The following is a 10,226-nucleotide window of genomic DNA, read 5'->3' as shown; positions in this document are numbered from 1 at the left end:
CAATTTCCTAAAAAACGTTCTCAATCAAATAATTTTACCTTGGAAATCACCACTGCGCAGGAGCGGGTAAATAATTTCATAAAAAATGATTAAAATGCTCAAATCAGAATGTTACTATTTTAAATTTTATTGATTTGCTGTAACATTCTTTTTTTACACCTGCGCAACATTCAGATTTCATATAAACAACTTTCAATAAAAGTAAATTTCTAGAGGGCAATGACTCAGTCTAACAGGAGACTTTGAAGAGGACAGTACATAGATCATATATTCCAAGCTTTTTAACAATAATAGACAATTCTATCGATTAATTAACAATTACTTTAATACTCTAATGCACTCTTTTTATATTACAGCTTTTTTTAATACATATGTACTGGTTTAAATATTACATACTTATTAACGTACTATAAATAGAAAATAGTTTTAATAAATGTTTTATTTTATGTTTCTTTAGATGACTTTTTTAAACTTAATTGCGTTACTGAGCCAATACATTAACATAATATTTTCCGATAACTTATATTATTTTTTAAACAGTTCTCGGTTAAACTTTAAAGTGTAAACATTGATCCGTTTTTTATATATATATACATATATAGAATACTACTACTATGAAAGATTTTGCAAGACACTGCTCTTATTTTACCTACACTTTTTATTAGCAACTAAATGAATGCGGATTGTTAAAACGTACGTGTTAAAACAATTCGAAATATAAGGAGAATGTCTTAGAGTATTAAAATTTCTTGGATAAATAAGTAATAGGCGAGTACTACGCGAAGGTGTTAGAAGGAGAATGCGAGTACTCTATGACTCTATTTTATTTCGGGAGCAAATCCTTAAAATTGACAATTAAAATATAAGTGTCCATTTGGTTATTGAAATAATAATTATATTTTATTGGTTAAATGATTATATATAACTGGAGTTTTATATCTATAACATTGACGATAAGAGATAACATCTACAAATAAATCCATTAAAATAGTACATTTACTGTATTATATAATCATAATGGTTTTTGAGTAAACTGGTTCTTATCTTAAGATTTTTCGATACCTTGTGAAAGCTGGAAAACACCGGTTAGGTAAAAAATGTGTATCTTTTGTGTCCAATTAGACACTTGAATTAACGTTTATGGCGTTGTTACGGAAGTTCTGACCTATATGATAACAGGAACAAAAAAAGTATAATAATTTTTGTCTACGAAAAGATTATCGTCTATGGGAAATAGTAAAACTATAAATCTATGTAAATGAATGGCTAGCATTAGCACAATAGCTATAACACATTGCGAGCGTTAGATAGATTTTGTGAACCGGTTTGTTGATAAATCGAATTTCGGCATTACTGAAAACGTCGTTATGCATGTATACGTGTGTTATTTTGGTTCTTACTTATTTATTCCCATAACTTTAAAAATAATGTAAGATTTATTTTATTTTCATTTGAATAAAATATAAAAGGTAATAATATTGACTTAATCAATAACGCTTAACAGTGATGTTAACCGATTTTGGTATAATCATTTTAAGAGATAGAATGGTGAATATCTATAATCTATTGTCGCGTAAACTAAAGAACTATCGCGGAATGCCCGAATATGGAATGCGCCGTCCGGTCCCCTCCGTCGCCTCTTTCATCACTTCCTGGCATTCCTTCCAGAAACCTCTCGATAATTCTCCCTCATAAACAATGGATCTTTTCCGTACTTCCGGAGCGAGACGGTGTAGTCTTACTATCTAAACAAAACATATCTACAGGAACGCTTTCTTTCTTTTTCGTTCCACGCTACAATCTCGCACACACTCATACCATCACACATGCACTCCTTTGTGGAAAACTTAAACACTATGGTCACACACTTCTAAGATATTCTGTATCCCCACAATGATAAACAATGAAAATCAATTATCTCAGTGGTAAAAGCTTATCGTAGGTTTATTGAATTCGGAATTATCCGAAGACGGAAGTTTCGCAGAATTTCTCAAGGATCCATTTTTGATTTTATTATATATTCTTTGAACACAAAGTGTAGGAAAGTGTAGTAAAGCTTGAATAAATAATCTTATTAGTAACCTTGTAACGCGTCGGCAAAGATACTTCTGTAGAATTTGACAAGGCTCTTTCTCAAAGTATCGATGACAAATGTTTGTTTAGTGATATTTGCATCTGAATGAATCGCTCTCTGTAGGACGTTAATCTTCGCTTAATAGAACAGAAAGGACATGGAAACAAAAAATACAACAAAGATTTTATTAATCTCAGTGATATTAATTAATAATTGAAATTATAAATGTCCCCAAATGTAAAATTTGAATTCCACATATATAGAAAACGTATCGTCCAACTTTTGGATATATTTTCATTCTCGTTGAAATAGTAAATTTATTGTCAATATACTAGGATTAATTACTACCACTATTGTTTGAATAATAACATAGTTTAACAGAGTTTAACACATCGCGAGTCTATCCTGTATATAATTGTTCATATAATTATTCATATTTACTTTCTTAAATAATCATCTTGTGCAATGTACTCTCTACACGATCGTAAAAAAATGAAAAAAAATGTTCGCTCGAAGAAATGCGAAAGAAATATTAAAGATAAGTAGAATATTACATAGGATAGTATATAGATAAAGTAAATAAAATACTCGAAGATTGTGGCAACTTATATATAATATCCATTGGCACTTGTGAAACGATAAATTTGTGGAAAATAATCAATCCATACTCCTTTGCACACTCCTCTGCGCACTCCTTTTTTTTTGTTCGAGGACATTTGGAGGTATTAAATAAACTATAAATCTTAAGGTCCCATCACTCAAAGTCCATTTGGACTTATCAGGACAACTCGGTTGTCCCCGAGTACTTCCGTACGGAAGTGTCAGCCAATTCGCAGGTGGTGGTGGTAGCGGGCATTAGCTCTTCCGATGAGTATAAAGACAGAAATCATCGGCGTATATTTGTTAGTCAGTTTTATATCTTGTCAAGTCTAAAACATTATTTTCTGCTAAAAGTTCAATTAATAGACTATTTGAAGAAATACAGGATGAAAGATCCGTCATGTATAATAATCGCGTTAGCAATCGTTTTATCGACAAGTTTGTCGTTTGCTTGGCCGTATAGACGTCGAGATGTCTCTGACAATTCGGTGGATAGTCCAGGCGGCGGCGGTGGCGGTCTCGTATCTCGTTTGCAATATCTTGGGGAAGCAGCATACGGTCTTCCAAGTAATGTGACGGGTTTAAAAGTGGCTAACTGGCACGAAGGAATGTCAGTTAATCCTGAAGAATTGGGTAATTACGCTGAAGGAGATATCCTTTTTCCACTTGGAACGAGTAGGAACGGTTTGAAAGCAAATGCTGCTAGGTGGCCCAATGGTATTATTCCTTACATGATCAGTCCTTATTTTGGTAAGATTCTGTTAAATCTGTTTGTTTGAGAGCTGAGCTGCTACTACTACTTGGAGCTTTAGCTACATTGAATACATTCGTATTCGCATTTTCTAGATGAAAGACAACGTAAACTCATTTATCAGGCTATGGAGGAATATCACAAATATACATGTATCAAGTTCAAGCAATATACCGGCGAGGAAAATGATTACATTAGAATCACAGCAGGTACTACCGGTTGCTGGAGTAGCGTAGGTAGGATAGGTGGGCGGCAAGATGTGAATCTTCAGGTGCCAGGATGCGTGACCAAAAAGGGTACCGTGATTCATGAATTCATGCACGCTATTGGCTTTTTTCATGAACAAAGTAGATACGAGCGAGATGAATACGTTACTATCATATGGAAAAACATCGTTAATGGTAAATGGAAATAAATCAATCAATAAATGGTTCAATAAATGGATCAATAAATGGATCAATAAATGGATCAATTGATTATTTACTGTCGATTAGGCCACGAAAGTAATTTCGAAAAGACATCGAGAGAAATCACTGATGCCTTCGGTGTTGGCTATGACTATGGCAGCGTGATGCATTACTCCGCCTATGCATTTTCCAAAAATGGAGAAGCAACTATAATACCAAAAGTAAGTAAGCTTTTTAATCGAAATCATCATGCACAAATTTCACCTATAATATTCTATTATTACATCGTATATGCATAGTATTCCTTAATTTCATTGACACGCGTATTAATATATAATAATATATAATAATATAATATATTTTGTATGAATATGGATATGTATATTATAATGAATATGTGAGGAAAAAAAGAAAGTTTCATTAATTATTGATGAACTTTCATGTTATCGGTTCATATCGATTAATGGTGTATTGGTGTTGGTCACTCGCATGCGTTGGCGTATGTTTTGTAGGAACCAGGTGGTCTTTTGGGTCTTATCGGAGAAATCTTCCAGGGCAAAACCAAGGTTGAACTTGGACAACGAGAGGGACTTAGTAAACGAGACATTCAAAAGATTCGCAGAATGTATCACTGCAATAAACGCAGGCGTAGTCATAACTGATATTTTTTGTTCAAATTGTATGTGATTTTTAAAATGATCTAATCTAAATGATAATCTTCAATTGAGTATCGTCGTGTAATTGGATCATTGATCTCAGGTATATTTTTAATTCGCACAGAGACAAGTAGGTATTTTTACTTTCACTCTCTGTCTGTTTTCCTTATATGTATATTGTTACGTATATATTTTACTTATACATTATTTAAGTAATAATAATAAAATAATGCATTTTTATAAAAATGGCTTGTCATATTTTCATTTCTTTTATTTATACGCTCGTTTTTTACTCAAGTTTCTATCCTCGAAGGGAAAGTAAATCAAAGCGAAATGAATTAAAAATGAATTAGGAATTAGTTTCGTCTAGGAGAATTTATATTCGGGAAAATAAAATGATAAAACCAGCGCAACATTAGAAGAAAATATTATACTTACGATTAGAATTGTTTTTGATTTGATAAAAAAGTTCAATCGATAAAAATTCGATGATTGAGAATATTCGTGTCTATCAACAATAACCATCCGTAACGTTGATAACCACTCAACCGATCCACGTTCTTTTGATAAAATCAGCTGCCCTTTCACCTATCATAATGGCTGGAGCATTCGTATTGCCGGAAATGACTTTTGGCATGATGCTAGTGTCGGCTACCCTAATACCTCGTACACCCCTTACTCTTAATTGATTATCTACGACAGCAAAAGGATCATCTTGTGGACCCATCTTGCATGAACCAGCCTGATGATTTTCAGGAGATGTGTCGTGTTTCACGGCACATTCCCAATAAGCATCGCATCCAAACTTCAAATGTTCACAATTTTTAACCGGTGTACGATCCAATTGGAAAGCATATCTGTAAAAATGAGAAAATGAAATGTAACGCGTTAGGAAATATTTCATGTGGATAAAAACATGTAATACGTACCGCCTCAAAGCTTGGGTTTCCGATAGTCTAAGGGAGAACTTAATGGCTTCAACTAATCCAGCTATGTCGTCTGGGTGAGACAAGTACTTTGGATAGATCAAAGGTTTCGATAGAGGGTCGCTGTTGCGTAAACGTAGATAGCCACGGCTCTTAGGATGCAAATAAGTGGGAATAATGTAAATGGTACGATTTGTCCCTTTCTTCTCCCCTACCATGCCTGTTTCGGCACAATCCGCTAAATAGCCACCAAATATAAGCTGAACGTCTGGATGATCTTCTCTCGAATTAGCATATTTCGTATTGATCATTGCGGTTACCTCCGATATACCTGTTTTATCGATAATAGCCTATTATTAATTACGGATCTAACAAGAAATTACACATTTTCTAACTTCTTTTTTGAAGTATTATTAATTTCTTTTTCTTTTTCTTTTTCTTTGTCTTGTGAAAATAAAAAAATCAATCGGTACTAATGAACTTATCCCTCTAACTATTTCTTTCCAACTATCGATTTGTCTCGAGGCTACATTACGTTCCGAATACCTCGAATATGCTCGAGGGTACGGTATATACGCGGAACACGAGTACAAAAATAAGTGAAAGATTAAGTAAGTTGCCAATAAGGGATTAATTAGAGGACATTTTCTTTTGCTATGCTAACATTGCATTGCATTGCTCGATGCATTGCTCGATGCATTGCTCGATGCATGCTACCGTATAACACCAAGGCTTGCTTTTCTTTCTATTTTATTAAATTCCATTCCTATTCGTTGAACCAATAGCCGTAAAATGCGTGAATAAATGATGCAATTTTTTCGATCTAATTAAACGCGCCAATTATAGGAGAATGTTGAATTACGAGCCGAAGTTGATGCGATCATTCCGATAATGAACTTTCTCGTGCATTGCGTTCTTCCGCTACGTTTGTCATGGAGCGTGACCAATTCAAAGATATAAGTATTATAATAACTTCGGTTTAATGTTTTACGATCAAATTAATGTTCGTCGATGAAAAGCTTTCCGATATCATTTCTCATAATGCTTGAAATATTCTAATATTCTCATTGACCTTTTTGTTATCTTTTTATGGAACGTAATATTTGCGCTTACTAACGTTGTAAAATATTTCTACTTGATGCAAAGCTGAACTTAGAACCTTTTACGTGGGTAGTAGTAACTCGGTGAAAGCAATATTATGTCATGGTCTTGATCTTACTTACATTATATATGTCTCTGCACTTGAAACAATCGAAATATTTACGTACAAGTTTATACCCCCCGAAGATTCAAATCGAAAAAATGATTTAACATTCGAACATTACAATGGTTATTAGCGTTACTAATGATTATTTTTTATTATAAAAAAAAAAAAATAAAAAAGACAGAAAACGTTTTACATTCACTATGAATGTAACGTCCTTGAATTGTTAAGGATTTTCAAATCGATCAAGCATAGGAAAAAGGTCGACGCGACGAGTAATGGAGATGAAATATGACTTCTCGACAGCAAAGTGTGATAGTTAGTCGTGTGAAATTCATTGAATCGAAACAGAACAGAACAGAACATTCGAAACTAGGTAATAGACTAGCGAACGTAGGACACGTTTTTTTCCTTTTATGGATTTTGGAGATAGTCGAAGTGCTATTAAGTATAATGTAAAGTAAACAACAAAATTGCTCCCTTAAAAAGTTATTAAAAATTAATCGATTTTCGTATTAACAAACTATAAATATAACGAAATATAACTTGAAAAGTGTTACATCACATCGCGCGGATCGACAAATACAGAGAAGAAAAAGCAGAGAAGGATAATTGTGCAATAAACTTTCACTAGACTTACACGAAGCCGGCTGCAGCCGGCAACGATCCCATAAGAGATGTGTAACCAACGCGACCAACGATTCGCTTTTCTTTATGTGCGTAAGAAAGGTTCATTCAAATATTTAATTATTAATTTACCCGTGCCAGACATGAGTCCGTCTCTGAAAAGTAAGTATTCCATTGCCGTAGCCCAGTTAAGCGGAGTGGTATCGGTGTCGTTGATCGTGAAAGTCAATGTGTAGGCAACGTGATTGTGCAGATTCTTCCCAACTCCAGGAAGATCATGAATTACGGGTACACCGACGGCATTCAGTTCATCTCGTGGCCCAATGCCACTGTTCAAAAGTATCTGAGGTGAGTTGACGGCACCTTTGTTAGACATAAAAAGGATAATAATAATGATTATATCATTACTATTACGAGAGATATAATTGTGTTCTAGCAATGAACTGTTGTACTTTGCATCGCGGACTGTAATTTAGATTTTCAAGGACGTAATCATATCTCGCGATAATAAGTTTAGTCTAAAGTTAAGTAAATTGTAGGGAGTGTACGCTTAATTGAAGTATATTCTCGAGAAATACAGGGTTGGCAATAAAAAAGCAGGATCTCTCGTTGGAAGATCGAAGATTGGTAAGAAGGAATGTTACCTCCGCTTACAACGACTTCCTTCGCGACGGATACTCGATTCAACTTCCCGTCATGAATGAATTCCACGGCAACTGCTCTCTTATTACCGTCCAAGATAATCCTCGTTGCCGTCGAGTTCAACATGATGTGGAGATTTGGACGATTCCTAGCGGGACGAAGGAAGGCCCGAGCCGTCGAAAGTCGAGAACCGTTTCTCGAGGTCGTTTGCGCTATGGCAAATCCGGTGTGCGTTCGTCCGTTCAAATCCACCGTGTCGTATCCTATAGCAAAAAATAACAATTCGTTGCGCGTAAAGTAATGTGTCACAAAAAATGAAAATTCTCCTTGTCAATAATAACCAAGTTCTTTTCCAGCTTCGAGGAGGGCAGAGCTCAAGGGAGGATGATAATGGAATTGCGTAACCGTCAGCGGTCCTCCAACTCCGTGATAACCGATATCCATATTGTATACTTGTAGATTATCTTCGCTTTTTATAAAGTACGGTAAGACATCCTGATAAGACCAACCAACGTTGCCCATTCTGGCCCAATCGTCGTAATCCTTTCTAGAGCCTCTCATATAGGTCATTCCGTTCATAACGCTAGTACCTCCGAGAACCTTCAATTGTAAATAGAGATAGATATTTAAGTATATATGATATAAAACGATAGATAGATATATATATAGGTACTATTAATATATGTGAATAGCTAAACTAATCTAGTATTAAAACTAGTCGATATAATGTAAATGCACAACGAGTAATAGCCTGTTATTTCATAAGTTAACAGATTTTACGCGTTAGCATATATATAGAAAAAGTGTATTTTTTTGTTGGAGAATGTGATAAAATTGTACTTTTCCTCTTGGCCAATAACATTTCCTATCGTCTTTATTCAAACACGCTTGATCCTCGCTCTCTGTCGTATATTGCCAATCGATGTCGCTACCGAGAAAATTAAAGAAGAACGATGGAATTTGTGTACCGGTTGGCTCATCTAAGCCAGCTTCTAACAATAATACAGAAAATCTTGGCTCCTCTGACAATCTCGCTGCTACTGCTGCTCCGGCACTACCTCCTCCTATCACCACGAAATCGTATCTAAAAATAAAACGTTTCTTTATTATTACATCATTGAGCAGAGAATTTGTCAATCGAGTAATCGGTTATGATCGTATTTCTTCATGAAACGTGAACACGAAATTATGTTTAACGAACAATTGGATTAGTTCCAACCGAACGAAAGGTGATTTTCTCATGACTTTGGTAAATCCGATCATCCCGAGTGGTCACGGAATATTACAATTGAGTGCAATAGTACGCGTACATGTACACGCCCACGCCCACGTGTAATCAATTGTATATCTACAACCAATGATATATTTTTACATTCGTACATTACATCACAGCCTGAACGTAAGGGATAAATACAATCTTGAACTTAAAACACGCATTGCATAAAAAGTGTGATAATCCAAAGCAATATCCACTTTAATAGCTCGTTAGAAAAAATCAAAATGCGATCTACGAATTCGTTTAATTAAGTTCAATTACTGTTTATTCCAAGTCTGTTTAACAAGTCTAGCAGATGCTTCAATATTTCCAAAAAACTGCTACTATATTCCGTATTAAATTACTGGTTCGATGTATCGTTTCGACGTAACGTAAGAAGAGGCTTATCTTGACAATATGCACGCGAAAAAATATCATGGATGCTTCTTACTTCCGAGAGACTAATGTAAGAAAAGAAAAATCAAGAGAGAGAGAGAAAGAGAGAGAGTTATTATTGTGTCTATGTCGTGTATATTATGTCTCGTTATTAAAAGAAGATAATTTCCACAACTAGCATTACGTAGGAACAGTACTAGGTGACAGTAGATTTCATCTTTGTTGCGAAATCTCTTTAAAGTGTCCTTCATTTTCCTTTCTTAAGATTTTTCGAAAAGAAAAGATATGGAAGCTAGTTGAATATAATTAAAAAATAATTTGCTAATATATTTTTTGCAAATAAGTTTGTATCAATGTACAAAATGAGATAGTTAATGGTAGCCTTCTTTTAACGAGTCGTTATCTGGCGATAACGCGATCAACTATTGGATAACTCTCTTTCGCACGTCTTTGACCCAAATCCCAACTATAGTATAGCATTTAACGGATCACAATTATCGGCTTGCCTCATATTCACGTTTTTCGGAGGTATAGGCCTGTTGCAAGGATCTTCAAGGTCGCACTGACTTCGCAGAAACACTTCTAGAAGACCCATGAACAGCATGAACGATGGTCCGCCACAAGTGGATGCCAACGTTGGCCCTGTGGCCGTGGTCAAAGGGCAGTTACAGCTCATCTGTAATATCAT

At 34.8% G+C, this 10,226-nt stretch overlaps 2 protein-coding genes across 2 annotated transcripts; one reads left to right on the top strand and one right to left on the bottom strand.

The window, feature by feature from the left end:
- Nucleotides 1-3,060: 3,060 nt before the first annotated feature.
- LOC106785671 (zinc metalloproteinase nas-4-like) lies at nucleotides 3,061-4,494 on the top strand. Its single transcript, XM_014746312.1, has 4 exons — nucleotides 3,061-3,424; nucleotides 3,521-3,826; nucleotides 3,920-4,053; nucleotides 4,345-4,494. Exons 1-4 carry the CDS (start codon nucleotides 3,061-3,063, stop codon nucleotides 4,492-4,494), a joined length of 954 nt encoding a protein of 317 aa, XP_014601798.1.
- Nucleotides 4,495-4,903: 409 nt separating this feature from the next.
- LOC106785683 (glucose dehydrogenase [FAD, quinone]) lies at nucleotides 4,904-10,226 on the bottom strand. Its single transcript, XM_014746332.1, has 7 exons — nucleotides 10,045-10,226; nucleotides 8,728-8,971; nucleotides 8,229-8,487; nucleotides 7,890-8,150; nucleotides 7,378-7,608; nucleotides 5,418-5,745; nucleotides 4,904-5,345 (listed from the first exon to the last, which is right to left on the bottom strand). Exons 1-7 carry the CDS (start codon nucleotides 10,224-10,226, stop codon nucleotides 5,033-5,035), a joined length of 1,818 nt encoding a protein of 605 aa, XP_014601818.1. The 3' UTR covers nucleotides 4,904-5,032.

This window comes from Polistes canadensis, unplaced genomic scaffold (assembly GCF_001313835.1).
Source record: "Polistes canadensis isolate GaletaPanama2010 unplaced genomic scaffold, ASM131383v1 scaffold_55, whole genome shotgun sequence".
NCBI classification, from domain to species: domain Eukaryota; kingdom Metazoa; phylum Arthropoda; class Insecta; order Hymenoptera; family Vespidae; genus Polistes; species Polistes canadensis.
This window is presented reverse-complemented; position numbering and strand designations above follow the sequence as displayed.

What these genes read in the sequence shown, in the direction of transcription:
- LOC106785683 (XM_014746332.1), bottom strand. Translation starts at nt 10,226, where the DNA reads ATGATATTACAGATGAGCTGTAACTGCCCTTTGACCACGGCCACAGGG. An exon ending in GTTATTGGCCAAGAGGAAAA is followed by an intron (nt 8,488 to 8,727) that starts GTACAATTTTAT and finishes TTACAATTGAAG; the next exon opens with GTTCTCGGAGGTACTAGCGT. An exon ending in GAAACCCAAGCTTTGAGGCG is followed by an intron (nt 5,346 to 5,417) that starts GTACGTATTACA and finishes TCATTTTTACAG; the next exon opens with ATATGCTTTCCAATTGGATC.
- LOC106785671 (XM_014746312.1), top strand. Translation starts at nt 3,061, where the DNA reads ATGAAAGATCCGTCATGTATAATAATCGCGTTAGCAATCGTTTTATCG. An exon ending in ATGGAAAAACATCGTTAATG is followed by an intron (nt 3,827 to 3,919) that starts GTAAATGGAAAT and finishes ACTGTCGATTAG; the next exon opens with GCCACGAAAGTAATTTCGAA. An exon ending in AAGCAACTATAATACCAAAA is followed by an intron (nt 4,054 to 4,344) that starts GTAAGTAAGCTT and finishes TATGTTTTGTAG; the next exon opens with GAACCAGGTGGTCTTTTGGG.